This window comes from Lithobates pipiens, unplaced genomic scaffold (genome assembly GCF_037356315.1).
Source record: "Lithobates pipiens isolate NorthernLeopardFrog02 unplaced genomic scaffold, aLitPip1_a1.2 Scaffold_8, whole genome shotgun sequence".
Classification (NCBI taxonomy): Eukaryota; Metazoa; Chordata; class Amphibia; order Anura; family Ranidae; genus Lithobates; species Lithobates pipiens.
In genome coordinates this window covers 119,645,554-119,664,754 of record NW_027507903.1, presented here as the reverse complement: position 1 = coordinate 119,664,754, position 19,201 = coordinate 119,645,554, and the positions used below count along the sequence as shown (strand labels likewise).

At 48.9% G+C, this 19,201-nt stretch overlaps 2 protein-coding genes across 2 annotated transcripts in view; both read right to left on the bottom strand.

Annotated features, from left to right (window-relative positions):
- The window catches only part of USP3 (ubiquitin specific peptidase 3), a 57,764-nt gene extending 47,811 nt beyond the window's left edge, over window positions 1-9,953 (bottom strand). Inside the window, exon 1 of the mRNA XM_077472150.1 lies at window positions 9,821-9,953. Within this exon, the coding sequence (XP_077328276.1) occupies window positions 9,821-9,911 (91 nt within the window). The 5' untranslated portion in view covers window positions 9,912-9,953. The remainder of the gene's footprint in view (window positions 1-9,820) is intronic.
- Window positions 9,954-13,220: 3,267 nt separating this feature from the next.
- Window positions 13,221-18,549, bottom strand: LOC143964317 (acyl-coenzyme A thioesterase THEM4-like). Its single transcript, XM_077474016.1, has 7 exons — window positions 18,369-18,549; window positions 17,561-17,667; window positions 15,752-15,890; window positions 15,509-15,662; window positions 15,264-15,374; window positions 14,930-15,054; window positions 13,221-13,627 (listed from the first exon to the last, which is right to left on the bottom strand). The coding sequence occupies exons 1-7, from the start codon at window positions 18,388-18,390 to the stop codon at window positions 13,581-13,583; spliced, it is 705 nt and encodes a 234-aa protein (XP_077330142.1). The 5' UTR covers window positions 18,391-18,549; the 3' UTR covers window positions 13,221-13,580.
- Between the last annotated feature and the right edge of the window lie 652 nt (window positions 18,550-19,201).

Sequence of the window (19,201 nt, the reverse complement as noted above, 5' to 3'; positions counted from 1 at the left end):
GTTTAGGAGTTCTAAGTAAAGGCAAGGAGATGAGCTTCCCCTGCCTGCCAGCCTCATTAGCATTGCTGGTTGTCATTCCAACGGCCACCACAAGAGGGCGCCAGATTCCAGAAGGAACCATAGGATTGCAGAAGGCCTCAAAGCCGGGGGCTCAATTACCGGTCGCCGGCGCCGCGGCCTGACGCGATCATGCCGGGGGGGGGGGGGGTCCACGGAGACAGGATACCCCCAGCTGTGCTTCCCCAGGCGCCAAATCTAGTCGCAAATGCGACCTGGCGCCCGGGTTTTGTCGAGCCCTGGCTCAGGGAATCCTCTATATATACGGGTCGACCGTAAGACTTGAACCCAGTTTAGAGTAGAGATGAGTGAGGCGATGTCTGTCCATGAACTTAATCCTGTCTACGTTATATTCCTTTTATTTATTTTCTTCTTGTTTGTGTTTGGTCTTGGTATGTATGATGTGTCCTAGGCCCTTATGAGAGTTGAAGATGGGGAGTAGTAAACCATAGACCACAATTATTTTGGGGTGAGGAAGATCGGATAGAGCTATTCTTGCAAGGGGTCCAACAATCTAAGTAACCCAGTATATATTTTTATTTCTTCCTTATAATATACAAGCTTTTACATTAGTAGACATTCCCCAATGGTATAATAATTAGCTTATGCCATTTATTGGATAAGGGTGTAGTTTTGTTTTGATTTTTTGTTAGGGTGTCTGCATTTGTTTATGTGCAACATATTTTTATGTTATGTACATTTCTGATAATATTCTTGTTTTGATTGTTTGTGGTATGTGATATATTTTGTTGTAAATATTTTGGTCGGAAAACTTCAATAAAATTAGAAAAAAAACAGCCATTTCTTCAAAATAACAAAAGGGTAGGATTCTGCAACAGCTTGTTAAAATCCTTACAATGTACATAGATTACCCAGAGGGGAGTTTTTTTAATTCTAGATATAGCAATGTTTGCATTGGAACTTTGGTCCAGCTTGGAGCAATATAAAACTATTTATGTGACAAACCTGTGGGATTACCATAGAAGCTGGAAATCATTGTAGTGGTCACCCCTGGCTTCCAGGTCCCACGTCGAGTGGTTGCCCTGTTGCATTGTGAACACAGAAGGTCGCCCACTTAGCACAAACACATTAATTTGTTCTATAATTGGATGAGGTGGAGATGTCACAATCTCCAACTCGGCCATGTTACGCCCACCTTAATCATTTCAATACTGGCCACTTTCACCCCCTTCCTGCCCAGGCCAATTTTCAGCGCTGTCCCACTTTGAGTGAAAATTGTGTGGTCATGTAACACAATTTGTCATGTACTCATAAATTAATTAATTTATGATTTTCTTCACACAAATAGTGCTTTATTTTGGTGGTATTTAATCACTGCTGGGTCTTTTATTTTATAAAAAAAAAAAAAAAGGAAGAAGTCGTTTTTCTTAGTTTCGGTCAGTAAATTTGTAAATAAGGCATTTTTCTCCTTCACTGATGGGCGCTGATAAGGCGGCACTGATGGACACTGAAAAGCAGCAGTGACTGGCATCTAATTGGTGTCATTGATGGGCACTGATTGGTGGCACTGGGGGCTTTACTGCAATCAGGGCACTGATCATCGGTGCCCTGATTACAGGTACTGGTGTTCCTTTGTTTATTGGATGTTGTATAAGGGCCGGTTCACACTGCAGGCGAGGCGAGGCGACTCCGACTTGCCTCGCCGCGACCTGCAGCGGCGACTTGCAAATGACTTCTGTATAGAAGTCAATGCAAGTCGCCCCGAGGTCGCCCGAAAGTAGTACAGGAACCTTTTTTCTGAGTCGGAGCGACTCGAGTCGCTCCTCTCAGAACGGTTCCATTGTACAGAACGGGGGCGACTTGCGGGAGCGAGGCGAGGCGAGTCGTGTCGCCTCGCATCGCCCGCTGTGTGAACCGGCCCTAAGGGGTTTTGTTTGTTTTTTTGCTTCATGAAAAATTAAATACCGTATATACTCGAGTATAAGCCGAGATTTTCAGCCTCTTTTTTGAGGCTGAAAGTGCCCCCCTCGGCTTATACTCGAGTCATCGCTGTCTGCCCGCTCGATCAGCGTGTCGAGCAGACAGACAGCGGCCATTCTGATTCAAAAGCCGCGCCTCCGGCTCCCCCTTCGCCTGTGATAGGCGGAACACTGAATTTCCCAGCAGCCTGTGTTCCGCCTATCACGGACTTCGTATCATCCTCGTACTACGGACGAGGATGATACGACGTCTGTGATAGGCGGAACACAGGCTGCTGGGAAATTCAGTGTTCCGCCTATCACAGGCGAAGGCGGCGGCGCAGCTTTTGAATTTTACAATGGCCGCCGACGAACGAAGAGGGCACGGGACGGAGGCAAGGCACAGGACGGCACGGCACGGGACGGGACGGGACGGGACCGGAGGCAAGGCACGGCGGCGAGGCACGGCGGCGAGGCACGGCGGCGAGGCACGGAGGCAAGGAGGCTCGGCACGGGACGGAGGCTCGGGACAAAGGCTCAGGACACAGGTAGGCTGGACACACACACACACACACACACACACACACACACACACACGGATACACACACACACACAGGGATGGATGGATGGATGGAGACACACACACACAGGGATGGACGGACACACAGGGATGGACGGACACACAGGGATGGACGGACACACAGGGATGGACGGACACACACACAGGGATGGACAGGCATGTCTTACCCTCGGCTTATACACGAGTCAATAAGTTTGCCAGTTTTTTTGGGGGTAAATTGGGGGCCTCGGCTTATATTCGGGTCGGCCTATACTCGAGTATATACGGTAAAAAGAAAATTTGAAATAAAATCAGTGTCTATTATGTAGTCTGTGTGAATGTTATAGAGTCTACAAAACTATGGTGTGTGTATAGATTTAAAAATTGATCAATCCTGATGTACTGACAGCTAATCTCATTTCTTGGAGGCCCAAAAATGCCAGGTCAGTACAAATACCCCCAAATGATCCCTTTTTGGAAAGTCCAAAGTCCAAGGTATTTAGCATGAGGCATAGCGAGCATTTTGAAAGTTGCAATTTATTTTGTTTTGGAAAATGAAGAAAAAAAAAAAAAAGAAAAAAAAAGGTTTTTTTTCTTCCAACTTTCTTTTTACATCACTAGTGCAGTATCATCATACAGTGTGGTGGTAATCAGGAACACAGACTAGTAACGGTATGTAAAAAAAAAAAATAATTTTTAATGAATGAATCAATTTCATACTATTTACTATTGTGGTTAGCTGTCATTGGCCACAGATAATCACATGGTACAGATAGGCTGTGATTGGCCATGTCTGTACCATGTGATCAAAGCACACATGGATGACATGATTGAAAGCCATCGTGTACAATTGTCATGTGATCTGCTGCGATTGATCACATGGTACTAGCAGCAGCCAGTACACTGATCAGTCATCCACTGTCTGGTGGGCACAGCGGGTGACAGAACATTCTGCAGCATGGCCTGTGGGGTGTGTTCCAGGAGGACCTGGAAAGGCGCGTGTCCTGCCAAGCTGTCATTTGTCTATAGGCCAAGTGAATACTGGTTAAACCAGAGTTCCACACAAAAATGGAACTTCCGCTTTGGAATCCTCCCCCCATCTGGTGTCACATTTGCCACCTTTCCGGGGGGGTGTGGAGCAGATACCTGTCTAATACAGGTATTTTGCTCCCACTTCCAGGCATAGATAGCCGAGTCCCCCGCGGGTATCTACGCCACTTCCAGCGCCTTCTCCATCCCCACGTCTTCTGGGAGACACACAGGTCCCAGAAGACAGCAGGGACCAGTGGGGTCTCGCATGCGCAGTAGGGAACCAGGAAGTGAAGCCTTGCGGCTTCACTTCCGGATTCCCTTTCCAAAAGTAGGCGGCGCCTCCCGAGGGACAGGTTGGCTTCAGGTGCCGACTTTGTGGGCACCCTGGACAGGTAAGTGTCTTTATTTTAAAAGTCAGCAGATGCAGTATTTGTAGCTGCTGACTTTGAAAAGAAAAAAAAAAAAAGAAAAAAAAATAGGCGGAACTCCGTTTTAAGAACAGAACACTGAGGCATGCTGGGTAAAGGAGGGATTATACTGGGGGTGGCTTACAATTTTTCTATCTGCCAGTGTCTGATAAACCTCCCATAGGCATCAGTTGAACCCATCTGTATCAGGAGTTCCTGTGTCCCTCAATAGACAAGAAAAAAAATGATGGAGATTAATTGTGAAAGCATGAAATTGATGTTCTTACGCTGTGGCTCCTCTATTGACTTTTTGTCACTGAACCCCAAAGTACTAGACAATCACTTACCATCTTTAACTGACTTGTGGGACATACACTCTCCAGCCACTTTATTAGGTACACTTTGTAAGTCCCGGGTCTGACCCCCTTTTGCCTTTAGAAATGCCTTATTTGTGGCATAGATTCAACAAGGTGTTGGAAACATTCCTCAAATTTTGGTCCATAGTGACATGATAGCCTCACGCAGTTGCTGCAGATTTGTCAGCTGCACATCCATGACGAGAATCTCCCATTCCACCACATCCCAAAGGTGCTCTATTGGATTGAGATCTGGTGCTGTGGAGGCCATTGGAGTACAGTGTCCTCATTGTCATGTTCAAGAAACCAGTGATGAGATGATTTGAGCTTTGTGACATGGTGTATTATCCTGCTGGATGTAGTCATCAGAAGATGGGAACACTGTAGTCATAAAGGTATGGACATGGTCAGCAACAATACTCAGGTGGGCCATGGTGTTTAAATGATGCTCAATTGGTACTAAGGGGTCCAAAGTGTGCCAAGAAAATATCCCCCACACCACTACACCACCAACCTGAACAGTTGATACAAGACAGGGTGGATCCATGCTTTCATGTTGTTCATGCCAAATTCTGACCCTAACTTCTGAATTTTGCAGGTGAAATCAAGACTCATCAGACCAGGCAATGTTTTCCCAATCTTCTATTGTCCACGTTTGGTGACTCTGTGCGAATTTTAACCTCAGTTTCCTGTTCATAGCTGACAGTAGTGGCACCCGGTGTGGTCTCCCGTTGCTGTAGCCCATCTGCTTCAAGGTTCGATGTGTTGTGCGTTCAGAGGTGGTATTCTGCATACCTTGGTTGTAGTAATGAGTGGTTGAGTTACTGTTGCCTTGCCATAATCTCAAACCAGTCTGTCCATTCTCCTCCGATATCAACAAGGCATTTTTGTCCACACAACTGCCACTCACTGGATATTTTTTCTTTTTGGACCATTCTCTGTAAATCCTAGAGATGGTTGTGTGTGAAAATCTCAGTAGATCAGCAGTTTTTTTTTTTTTTTTTTTTTTTAAATACTCAGAACAGCCCACCTGGCTCCAACAACCGTGCCACATTCAAAGTCACTTAAATCCTCTTTCTTCCTTCATTCTGAAGCTCAGTTTAAACTTCAGCAAGTTGTTTTCACCACATCTAGATGCCTAACTGCATTGTGTTGCAGCCAAGTGATTGGCTGTTTAGCAATGTGTGTTGCCAAGCAATTGAGCAGGTGTGCATAATAAAGTGGTTGGTGAGTGTATCCAACACATAGGAGAATGCAATAAAAAAAAAAAAAAAAAAAAAAAAGAAGAAGGATCTCTCTTGCTTGATAGCATCAGGCTGTTTGTGGCACGCCAAGGCACTGCGCCGATCCTAGTCATCTAGGACTTGTATACAAAAAGTGGAGCTGTCATTGACAGAAAACGGGTTTCATCTTTCAAATAAAACAATGAATGTGACAGGTTGCTATAGGCAACAGCCACACTTATACACAAAGGATGTAATAAAGAAGCTTTTACCCTGCCCAATGGTCATGTGATATAGATCTACCACTGATAGAGCTACTATTCTGTTTATGTAATGGACATAGAAGGCTGCTTTCTGGAATGGCTACAAATCGTCAATATGCCATTTACTCACAGGATATCCTCCCAACATTGGTGATGCTTTTTACTTGCAGGATATCCTCCCAGCAACGATGAAACACCATTTCAAAACAGCTGCCTTATAAAGTCTAACCTCACAACTCTGTTATATTAAAGTATTTTTTATTTTTATTTTTTAACATTTCTGATACCTTATCCCTTTTTTTTTTTTTTTTTGCTTTCTGTGCCCCAGAGACAAAAAAAAATAAAAATAAACTGTATTTAGGTAAAGATCTCTTCAAAGTGATATGAAATCGCCTCTAAAGCTAGCCATATCCGCAGGCTAAACTAAAATAAATAAATTGGTTCCTCTATCCATGACTATTGTATCCTGACAGCTTGTGCCCATGCAGTCAGAATACCCAAACAAACAGTGATTGCAGCTGATTGGCTGCAGTCACTGTCCAGCACCTTTGATTTTCAGATCCCAGTGGTGCCGGTGTAACGACATATTCAGCGACCCATCACAGTTTGCTACGGAAGTGATGTTCTGTCGCTGCCATCTTGCTACACCCCACACTCGTCCACAGTAAGGATACACTATGAAGGGGGAAAGCAGACATGTTGTTACACCCACTGCTTTTTTGCATTTTACACGTATTTATAACAGTAGACTGCGTTTATATAGTGAAATACAGGACTTAAAACTCAGTCTGACTGCTTATATGTTGAATTTTAAAATCAGCGAACTTCTGTGATTAGAGCTGCGCGCTTTTCTCAAAAAATAAAAATAAAAAATTTAGCGATTTAAAAATAAATAAATTTGATTCACGATTCAAATTTTTCGAGGTCCTGAGGAGCTGTGGGCAGGAGTTTTTAGGCGAGGCCATGGCTTCAGCCTAGTCCGCGGCATCCGGCCTCGCGGACTAGGCCGAAGCCGCGGTTTTCCCCCAAAAACTCCTGCCCGCAGCTCCTCAGGACCGGCGCTGACATTGGTGAAAAAAATAAAAAAATAAAATAAAAATCAAATTTTTTTCCCAGCCCTATCTGTGAGATTTGTAAACCTGCAAGATGAGCAGGGATGCTGCTGCTTTAAAAATTCAACATCTAACCAGTCACACAGAGAAAAATCGCCCAGCTCTACTCACAGAAGTTCGCCGATTTTAAAATTCAACATCTAAGCAGTCAGACTGAGTTTTAAGTCCTGTATTTCACTTTATAAACTCACTTTACTGTTATAAATACATGTAAAATGTAAAACTCCAGTGGGTGCAACGACATGTCTGCTTTCTCCCTTCTTAGTGTATCCTTACTGTGGACGAGTGTGGGGTGTAGCAAGATGGTGGCGACGGAACGTCACTTCCGTAGCAAACTGCGATGGTCTCTGAATATGTTGTTACACCGGCACAGCCTCCCATGGATCGAAATGGCTGAAAATTTGATCCCTGCTTTCAGAATACAATAGCACATTGGGGGGAGATCTCTACATCCACATCACTTGTGTGGGAGCAGGAAGAATCTCAGTTTTGTTTTTTTTGGGGTTTTCAGCCCACTGGTTGAGTCCCGTCCCCCCCCCCCCCCCCAACATATATACTCAGCTTTAGCCTCTGCTTGATCTGCAGTTGCCATGGTGCTGCACATGCAATCAGTTACGACAACAGATATTTGATGATCTGACAGTTCGGTTGACAGCAAAAGCAAATGTGACAGCTATTCGTCGCATGCCTTGAATTTGACTGTTTTGGGAAATCGTTCGTAATTGGTGGGTTTAGTTTTGCTTTAATTGGCTCCTGTGATCACTGGCCCTAGTAAATGTATGTATGAAAGTGAGATAGGGACCTTAGATTGACATCAGCCCCTGCCCTCAAGGAGCTTACAATGTACAGTATGTAAAGCGCTTTGTAAAATTGTCAACACTATATACATACCTGTGATAAATACAAACATATTCAACTTAAACTATTAGATTGTAAGCTCTCAGGACCAGGGCCCTCCTAACCCTTGCGTATTGAATTGTAAAGTTAATGTTCGGTCTCCCTTTATAATGTAAAGCACTGTGCAAACCGTTGGAGTTATATAAATCCTATATCATAAACTGCTGCCATGGCAATTCCAGATCACAGAGGGAAGGGTACCAGACAGGAATGTGGAAGAAAAAGCGACCACTACAAGCAGCCTCGCCCAGACAAATCAGGATTCAGGAACCACAAGCATTGCAGAGAAGGACTTGTAACAATAAAAAAGGCACGTTCCCATGTCGTCACCTCCCCACCGCCATCCTCTGTCCAGACCCACACCTAGGGATTTCCTCGCTTCTCTACAACAGGAACAAGAACTCAGAGCAGCAGAAAAAAAACGATGCAGCCTGTGTGATACAAGCCGGAGGACACAAAGGCATTGCTAACACCGCCTCTCCTGCTATTAAAAGGATCTTAAAATAAATGCAATATATTTTATTACATAGATTTGTCTGATAAGATCTCTTCCAGACTGCGAGCTTGACAAATTCACTGTACAGGCTACAAAGAAATAATACAACAAAAAAAAAAAAATAGTTTGAAACATCTCCCATGATGTGACGCCTTTGCTGGCAAATTTTTTAGAATGGGTTTAGATTCAAATTTAGAAGTGAGTCAGCAATATGACATAGCCAGGACATGATGACCAGTGTGGGTCAGAGCTAGCATAGACAGGGCTGGTGACTTATGCAGGATGATACCAGCATGGCATAGACAGGGCAGGCAGATGACCAATGTAGGATGATACCAACATGGCATAGCACAGGGCAGATGACCAATGTAGGATGATACCAGTATGGCATAGCACAGGGTAGATGACCAATGTAGGATGATCGCAGTATGGGATAGACAGAACACGATGACTAGTGTAATATAATCCCAGAATGGCATAGACAGGACATGATGCCCAGTGTAAGATGATCCCAGCCTGGCATGTCCTGGACATTATCACCATTGTAAGATGATCCCAGAATGGCATGGACAGGACATGATGTTCTCAGCATGGCATAGGACGTGATGCTTGATGTAGGATGATCCCAGCATGGCATAGACAGGACATGAGGCTTAGTGAAAGATGATCTCAGCATGGCATTGGACATGATGCTTAGTGTAAGATTAACCCAGTATGGCATAGATAGGAAATAGTGCCCAGTGTAGGCTAATCTTAGTCTGGCATAGATAGGACATCATGCCCAACGTAGGATGATCCTAGCCTGGCATAGATAGGACATCATGCCCAACGTAGGATGATCCTAGCCTGGCAAAGAAACTATATAATGCCCAACGTAGGATGAACCTAGCCTGGCCTAGCTAGGACATAATGCCCAACATAGGATGATCCTAGCCTGACATAGATAGGACATTATGCCCAGTGTAGGATGATTCTAGTCTGGCATAGGACATGATACCCAGTGTAAGATGATCCCAGCCTGGCATAGAAAGGACATCATGCCCAACGTAGGATGAATCTAGCCTGGCAAAGGAATGACATAAAGCCCAGTGTAGGATGGTCCCAGCATGGCATAGACAGAGCTGATAAGTGCAGGATGCCCAGCACCCCCATCCCTCGCACACACAATGGCAGGCCCTATCCATGCAGTCTATGGGAGGGCTGGGTGCACGTGTTTGGAGGGAGGCTTTGTTGTTGTCAGCCTCCTCTAGGTGCAGGCACTGTAATAGCGGCTTCCATTTCTCTTTCAGGGTAGACACAGCAAAAGCTGCATATATAACAAGCTTTACACAGCCACAAGGCTCCCCAGTGCTCACTGTATCCGGGCTCTCCCTGCCCTTAACAATAACAATTCCCCCACTAGGCCGCGCCCGGAGCCGGGGACTTTCCTGAGCACCACAGGCAGGCGGCGCTGCGTCCCCCTACGGGCGGAGCGCGGGGAGGAGGAAACCACACTCACCGCTGCAGCACCACGAAGAGGGGCAGCCGCTGGGGAAGGCAGCGGAGTCCGGAGCAATGCAAACACTGGTCGTAAGGTGCGGGCACTCCATGTCTGGGCGGAGGGACACTGCTGCCTGAGACGTATCACACCGAGCCGGTGTTGTAAAATTTCATGCGACCCGTGATTTTCGCTCACCCCGTCACTTCCGGTGAGGCTACGTCATTCGCACAGCTGACGGCGGGCCTTTACTGCGCATGTGTCAATCCCCTGCCCTTAACAGCGCATGCGCTGTAGATTTATGCTCACGGTGGAGAAAAATTATAGCCTCGAGTGGGCGGAGACTTGCGGGTGGGCGGGCGGAGCTGAACAGATGGTGAGAACGTCCCCGCCCACCCCAAGATTTTCTTCACTGGTGAAGAAAAATCATGGCTTCAAGCTGTGAACAACAAGGCTCAGCGGTCCTACGCAAGAAACACACCAATTTTGGCCACAATGAATATACATAGTAGGAGAGCCACTATATGCACTTACTATAAGATTTTTTTTTTTTTTTTTTACCACTGCCTGTTTTTGATCTTATAATATGTGACCCCACAGTGCAGAATATGGAGGCCGGTGACCCCACACCCCAGAATATGGAGGCCGGTGACCCCACACCCCAGAATATGGAGGCCGGTGACCCCACACCCCAGAATATGGAGGCCAGTGACCCCATACCCCAGAATATGGAGGCCGGCTCCAGCGGTGACCCCACAGTGCACAATATGGGGGCCGGTGACCCCACAGTGCAGAATATGGAGGCCGGTGACCCCACACCCCAGAATATGGAGGCCGGTGACCCCACACCCCAGAATATGGAGGCCAGTGACCCCATACCCCAGAATATGGAGGCCGGCTCCAGCGGTGACCCCACAGTGCACAATATGGGGGCCGGTGACCCCACAGTGCAGAATATGGAGGCCGGTGACCCCACACCCCAGAATATGGAGGCCAGTGACCCCACACCCCAGAATATGGAGGCCAGCTCCACCGGTGACCCCACACCCCAGAATATGGAGGCCAGTGACCCCACACCCCAGAATATGGAGGCCGGCTACACCGGTGACCCCACACACCAGAATATGGAGGCCAGTGACCCCACACCCCAGAATATGGAGGCCGGCTACACCGGTGACCCCACACACCAGAATATGGAGGCCAGTGACCCCACACCCCAGAATATGGAGGCCGGCTCCAGCGGTGACCCCACAGTGCAGAATATGGGGGCCGGTGACCCCACACCCCAGAATATGGAGGCCGGCTCCAGCGGTGACCCCATAGTGCAGAATATGGGGGCCGGTGACCCCACAGTGCAGAATATGGAGGCCGGTGACCCCACACCCCAGAATATGGAGGCCGGCTACACCGGTGACCCCACACACCAGAATATGGAGGCCAGTGACCCCACACCCCAGAATATGGAGGCCGGCTACACCGGTGACCCCACACACCAGAATATGGAGGCCAGTGACCCCACACCCCAGAATATGGAGGCCGGCTACACCGGTGACCCCATAGTGCAGAATATGGGGGCCGGCTCCACCGGTGACCCCACACCCCAGAATATGGAGGCCAGTGACCCCACACCCCAGAATATGGAGGCTGGCTCCAGCGGTGACCCCACAGTGCAGAATATGGAGTCCGGACTCAGTGACCCCAAAATATGCAGGCTGATCTCACTGGTGACCCCACATTCCAGAATATGGAGGCCGGGCTTACTGGTGATCCTGGAATATGGAGGCTGATCTCACTGGTGACCCCACACCCCAGAATATGGAGTCCGGACTCATCGGTGACCCCAGAATATGGTGGGTGGAGCCACACTCACTCTTCTAGGGGTTCACTAGGTCTTGCAGGTTTACATGCCATCACTCACCCTTAGGAGTCCCTCCTGCCACGTCTCTACCAGGTGCTGGTCTGTGAGCGTCTATTAATGGGTAGCAATGTGGCTGGGACCGGCTGACAAGGCTGCAGAGAACAATATACAGGGGCCCCCGATCCATAGAATGGTGGAATCCCCATATACAAGGCTGCCCCCCCCCCCCCAAAGTGTCCACCAACTCAGGGGTCCCCAGCCTCAGGTGGAGGACAATGCCAACTTCTCTTGTCTAGTTTCAGGTATGGGGGAGAAGATGGGACTTCCGGGCTCAGGATGTGTCTAACAGGAGAAGAACAAAGAAAAGGATGGGGGGTGATGACACATGGCATGGAGAGGATGGGGGATGATGACACATGGCATGAAGAGGATGGGGGATAACAGATGGCACATGGCATGGAGAGGATGGGGGATGATGGCGCATGGCATGGAGAGGATGGGGGGTGATTGTACATGGCATGGAGAGGATGGGGGGTGATTGTACATGGCATGGACAAGATGGGGATAACCATTGTTAGGTTGAACTGGTGTCTGTGTCCAGCTGGGGAGATACCTCTCTTAATCCTGGGGACCATCCCTCCTCTCCCTCCTCATCCTGGAGACCCTTTCTTGTCTCTATTCATCCTGGAGATCATTCCTCCTCTCTCCTCATCCTGGAGATCATTCCTCCTCTCTCCTCATCCTGGAGACCCTTTCTTGTGTCTCTTCATCCTGGAGAACCTTCCTCCTCTCTCCTCATCCTGGGGGACCCTTCCTCCTCTCTCCTCATCCTGGGGGCCATTCCTCCTCTCTCCTCATCCTGGGGGCCATTCCTCCTCTCTCCTCATCCTGGGGGCAATTCCTCCTCTCTCCTCATCCAGGATCCTTGTCTCCAGGATGAGGAGAGAGGAGGAATTGTCTCCAGGATGAGGAGAGAGGAGGAATTGTCTCCAGGATGAGGAGAGAGGAGGAATTGTCTCCAGGATGAGGAGAGAGGAGGAATTGTCTCCAGGATGAGGAGAGAGGAGGAATTGTCTCCAGGATGAGGAGAGAGGAGGAATTGTCTCCAGGATGAGGAGAGAGGAGGAATTGTCTCCAGGATGAGGAGAGAGGAGGAATTGTCTCCAGGATGAGGAGAGAGGAGGAATTGTCTCCAGGATGAGGAGAGAGGAGGAATTGTCTCCAGGATGAGGAGAGATGAGGAATGGTGTCCAGGATGAGGAGAGATGAGGAATGGTGTCCAGGATGAGGAGTAGGAATGGTCTTCAGGGTGAGAAGAGGAGAGGAGGAATGGTCCCCAGCATGAGGAGTAGGAATGGTCCTCAGGGTGAGAAGAGAGGAGGAATGGTTCCCAGCATGAGGAGAGAGGATGAATGGTTCCCTCGAAGAGGCAAAAGGAGTTATGTTCCCCAGGATGAGGAGAGGAGGAACGGTCCCCAGGATGAAGCGAGAGGAGGAACGGTCCCGAGGATGAAGCGAGAGGAGGAACGGTCCCCAGGATGAAGAAGATACAATGAAGGTATTTGCAACACTTGAAATGCTGTGAAAATATTTTCTGTATTTATTCAGTTTAAATAAACGTCACATACAATAATTATGAACGATTATTAATTACATTTGGTTGGGAGGAGTCAAAGAACAGGGCTGTACAAAAACGGGTACATGGTGGGGGCGGGTTTGAGGTCATTGCACCTAGAAAAAAGGGACCGCTACAAAAGATCAATCCAAGAGAGCGGTGAGTACATTATAAAAAAGTTCTCCCAGGAGGGTTTCTATGGTACGGGATCTGCTGCCCTCTAGTGACAGACAGGATACATTACAGTACAAAGTGCAGCTGCCAACCAACAGAATCTGTAACATTTCCTGAGGTCTGAGATGTGCAAATTATAGTCGGGCTTCAGATTCTCCTGACTTCAACATAACGTACAAAGCTGGAGGAGAGAAAAAAAAAAGTGTAAATTGTCAGAACAACAACAAGAGCAACAGAAAAGGCAGAGGAGGGAGGAGGAGGAGGAATGAGAGAGGAGCAGCAACAGAAACAGCAGACAAGAAACCGGAATGGCAGAGAAGGAGGGAGAGAGGAGCAGCAACAGGATCAGCAGACAACAGGGATGGCAGAGGAGGGAGAGAGGAGCAGTGACAGGAACAGCAGACAAACAGGAGTGGCAGAGGAGCAACGCTAGGAATGGCAGAGAAGGAAAGAGGAGCAGCAACAGGAACGGCAGAGGAGCAGCGACAGGAACAGCAGACAAGAAACAAGAGGAATGGCAGAGGAGCAAAGCCAGGAACGGGAAAGAGGGAGAGAGGAGCAGCACCAGGAATGGCAGAGGAGGGAGAGAGAGGAGCAATGACAGAAACGGCAGAGAAGCAACGTCAGGAACAGCAGACAATGAAGAGGAACAGCAGAGGAGCAACGTCGGGAGCAATGACAGGAGAGACAGAGGCGGAGCAGCAACAGAGGAACGGCAGAGAAGAAGGAGAGGAGCAGCAACAAGGAGGGACAGAGGAGCAATGTCAGGAATGGCAGAGGAGCAGCAACAGGAACAGCAGAGGAGCAACAAAGGAGCAGTGTCAGGACCAGCAGACAAGAAACAAACAAAAAGGAATGGCAGAGGAGCAATGACAGGATTGGCAACGACCGGAACGGCAGACGAGCAGCGACAGGAACAACAGACAAGAAACAAGAGGAATGGCAGAGGAGCAATGCTAGGAACGGCAGAGAAGGAGGGAGAGAGGAGCAGCAACAGCAGGGACAGAGGAGCAACAACAGAGGAGCAACACCAGGAATGACAGAGGAAGAGAGGAGCAATAACAGAAACGGCAGAGAAGCAACGTCAGGAACAGCAGACAATGAAGAGGAACAGCAGAGGAGCAACGTCGGGAGCAATGACAGGAGAGACAGAGGAGGAGCAGCAACAGAGGAACGGCAGACAAGAAGGAGAGAGGAGCAGCAACAAGAAGGGACAGAGGAGCAATGTCAGGAATGGCAGAGGGGCAGCAACAGGAACAGCAGACAAGAAACAGGAATGGCAGCGGAGCAACGCCAGCACCGGCAGAGGAGCAACAAAGGAGCAGAGTCAGGAACAGCAGACAAGAAACAGGAATGGCAGAGGAGGAGGGACAGAAGAGCAATGACAGGAGCGACAGATCAGAAACCACAGATGAGTGACAGGAGAGACAAGAGAGGAAGGAATGGAGTTACAGAATGAAGATTTCCCAGCAGTAGTCCTCACCGGTGGCCTCGCTGTGAAGCACAGCGCTGTCATGACTGCGGACCTGGCATCTGGTGTAGACTTTCTGACCGTCGACCTTCTCCACTCGGCTGTCTATGAGGACTGTGGATCCCAGAGGAATCGGACTACAGACACAAAGAGAACCTCATTACACCTCTCTGCTATCACAGCTTCAGAACATCAACAACTCCTACCCCCCCCCCCCCCGCGAGAGTCTCCCCAATATTATTCTTCCCCTGTCACTACCACATCATCACCGCCGGCCATCGATTGTACAATCTCCTGACAACCATGTAGTGTCAGGTAGGTCCTCTTCTCCCCCCTGGGCGCTTACCTCCGATAGTCGAGGTTCAGGTTGGCGGTCATAGCCGGTCCGATGCCGTTTACAATTCCCGCCCCCACGGTGGAGTCTACGATGGTGGCGATGCAGCCCCCGTGTGTGTACCTAGAAGAAGGCAAGAGGGGACGCGAGAGGTGGAAGGAGAACAAGGAGAGCCCGAGGAACCAAAGGATTCTGGTTAGGGTAGGCTCTGCGAAGAAAAAAAAAAAGAAAAAAAAAAAAAAGAAAATAACGCTCACCCTGCGAGGCCCCCCAGATAGGGCCCGGGCTGGAATATGCAGACTGTCCTCTTCTCCGCCTCGTTATAGAACATACAATACTCGAAGCCGATTCCTTCCTGATCCAGGTTCCTGGTGAAGAAACGAGTTTCCCCGTCGGCCTCCAGGCTCATACCTGTACAGGAGGAGGTCAGAGGTCACCAGAGGAGCTTACACTCTAATGTCATCCCCCACCACAGCCAAACACTATTCTTATTCTTGTACTCGATCTGCTGCCAGCGAACTCCTCGTAGGAGGGAAGTCTCCTCCAGCTCGGGTCTCGGCTCAGCTCCTCGTACAGCCTCTTGGTTTCGGGGTTCCAGGTGGGGTTGGGCACGGCGTAGTCCCGCGGTTGGAGGGCGGCCTGCAGATTTAAAAATAAATAAATAAACAGATGTCAGACCTGTGCCCTTCGCTTTGGCTTTTCTATGATTGGGAGGGTTAAAAAGAAGACATTCTGGGTGGAGTCTTTGGTGGATATTCAGCCTATAGGAAGCAGATGTTTGGGATCACCTCCCACTGACAGCGATCACCGTCCCGCGGTCAGGGTGTGAGCGGCACTAGAGGTGTGTGCAGAACATTCAAATTTCTTACGTTACCAAATTTTGGTTTCAGAATTTTAGTTAAAAATTTTAATTTTGTTTATTCATTTTCTGACGGATTCCACAATTTTTTGAAAAACAATTTGAACTCGTAAAAAACAAAAAATAAAAAAAACAAAAAACAATACAAAACAAAACCCAAAACAAAACACAAACACCACACGATCAATGATTCAAATTCTGTGTGAAGAAATAGCTGGTTGCTAAGGATCGGGCTGGGGGCGCCGTCCGCCACGTCCTTAGCAACCGACGACTCGTTGGCTGTCAGCGGGATTCCCCACTGACAGCTGAAACGTAAAAACAAATGAGTGCTGGCAATAGAAAATCCTGGAAAAAAAAACAAACCCCCCCCCCCAACAACCAACCCTGCATGGGCACCAGCCCCCCCCCCCCCCCCCGATGGGGAAGAGGAATAAAAAAAAAAAAAAAAAAAAAAAAGCATAGGGGTCCGGACCTTTATCCAAGCATGCAACCCAGGAAAGGGGGAAGGGGGGGTGTATGAGCAAGTGCCCCCCCACCCCAAACCATACCAGGTCACCATACCAGGGCCCTGCCCTAAGCACCATGCTGATGGGGACAAGGGCCTCTTTCCAACAACCCTGGCTGGTGGTTGTGGGGGGGGGACCCCAGATCCCGCCCTACCCACCTATGTGAATGAGTATGGTGTACATAGATCAAAAATAGTAAATAAAAAGTCCCCCCCAGGCCCTTATCCGATGCAGACCGGGGGGCAGGCAAGGAAAGGGGGGGGGGGGGGGGTATTGGCAAAAAAACAAAGGAGTCCCCCCCAGATCCCACACTACCTCCAACTATGTGAATGAGTATGAGGTACGTAGTACCCCTACCCTTTCCACCCCAAAAAATTTAAAAATAAATAAAAACCCCTTTCGAACGCTCCACGCTGTTGAATGTCCGACGGTTCTTACATGGCTAAGGGGTGGCCCCGCCCCTGTGACATCACCAACCAGGTAACGCTGGGCTGTTGATGTCACAAAGGGGGTGGGGTGTTTTACATTTCAGCCAGTAGGGAAGCCCGCTGACAGCTGATGACTCATTGGTTGTTAAGGAGGCGGCGGCGGCCACCCCCCCCCTTTAGCAACCAGCTATTTCTTGACACAGGATTCGAATCGGTTGACCTTTTTGTTTCTCCCCCTCCCCCCAAACGATCCGAATCCAAGTCGTACATAAATAATTTGGAATGGGTGAGAAAACGATGAACGTAAATTAAATTTCAACAAAAATGTGTTACCATTTCATCTCCGAGATTCAGATACATCCGAATGGCTACAAATGTATCCAAATTTATATCCAGAGAGGCATAGTGTCTATGGGGCTCCGTCCGGCAGCAGAGCGCGCACATTAGGTGGCATGCCCCTCCCCCACTGGGGACACTCCAGGCGGTTAACCCCTCCCCCAACCAATCAGTACTCACAGGGAATAGGTGTTCATGCTCTACCCTGGCGGCGGCGGCGGTGGAGGCGTGGCGGCAGACGGCAGCGCCGCCCTGGATGATCCTGGAGATTTCGTACAGCATGGTGCCTGAGAGAGGAGACAGGAAGGAGATGAGACGGGGACACCGACATCAATCTATACATTATCCCCCACACTGGAGGAGTACTACATATCCCAGCATGTCCCCCCCCCCCCCACACACACACACACACACACACACACACACACACACACACCAGAGCACTACCTATCCCAGCATGTCCCCTCCCCCACACCAGAGCACTACATATCCCAGCATGTCCCCTCCCCCACACCAGAGCACTACATATCGCAGCATGTCCCGTCCCCCCACACCGGAGCACTACATATCCCAGCATGTCCCCTCCCCCACACCGGAGCACTACATATCCCAGCATGTCCCCTCCCCCACACCAGAGCACTACATATCCCAGCATGTCCCCCTCCCCCACACCAGAGCACTACATATCGCAGCATGTCCCGTCCCCCCACACCGGAGCACTACATATCCCAGCATGTCCCCTCCCCCACACCGGAGCACTACATATCCCAGCATGCTCTGTGTATCCTTCCTCCACCTAGAACTGAACTACAAAGTCCCAGCAAAGCCCACAAGCTCCAGAACTCAGCCCCCCCTCACCTGCTGGGAGTTGTGATTCTTTTGCTGCTTTAGACCAAAACAGCTCCTCTGCCCACCTCCTCTCCAAACCCCTTCCATTCCACCAATGTCCCTTTTATCAGCATCTTCCAGGACTCGTCTCTATTCACACCTGTCCCTGATTCCGGAGACATTTTCCTGAAGCCTCCGCCTGGAGAAAATCTCCGCCCACTTGAGTATGATTTTTCACCACCACTTAATATTCAGAGGCATGTTATTAGGGTGGGCGGGGCTGCTGCTGACGTCCTGAGCATCTGTTCAGCTCCGCCCGCCCACCCGCAAGTCTCCGCCCACTCGAGGCTATAATTTTTCTCCACCGTGAGAATAAATCTACAGCGCATGCGCTGTTAAGGGCAGGGGATTGACACATGCGCAGTAAAGGCCCGCCGTCAGCTGTGCGAATGACGTAGCCTCACCGGAAGTGACGGGGTGAGCGAAAATCACGGGTCGCATGAAATTTTACAACACCGGGACTTCTTCCACCATGGGAACCATAGGGCGGGCCATTGCGACGTCAGCAGGGACTGCTCCGCCCATTGCATCCTCCCGGTGGTTTCCCTGGTAACTTGCCCACATAGCGTGAGGATAATAAAAAATGGTGACTGTAGGATGTAGAAGGATGTAGAAGGTGGCTCCTTATTATTCCATTGCATAAGGTGGCTCCTTATCCACTTCATTCAGCTGCAGAAGGTTTTACCCCCCTTCACGATCAGGCCATTTTTTGCGATACGGCACTGCGTTGATTTAACTGACAATTGCGCGGTCGTGCGATGTTATACACAAATAAAATTGATGATCTTTTTTCCCCACAAATAGAGCTTTTTGGTTGGTATTTGATCACCTCTGCGTTTTTTGTTTTGTTTTTTTTTACAAAAAAAACCCGGCAATTTTGAAAAAAATAAAAATAAAATGTATTTTCTGCTATAAATCATTTCCAATAAAAAA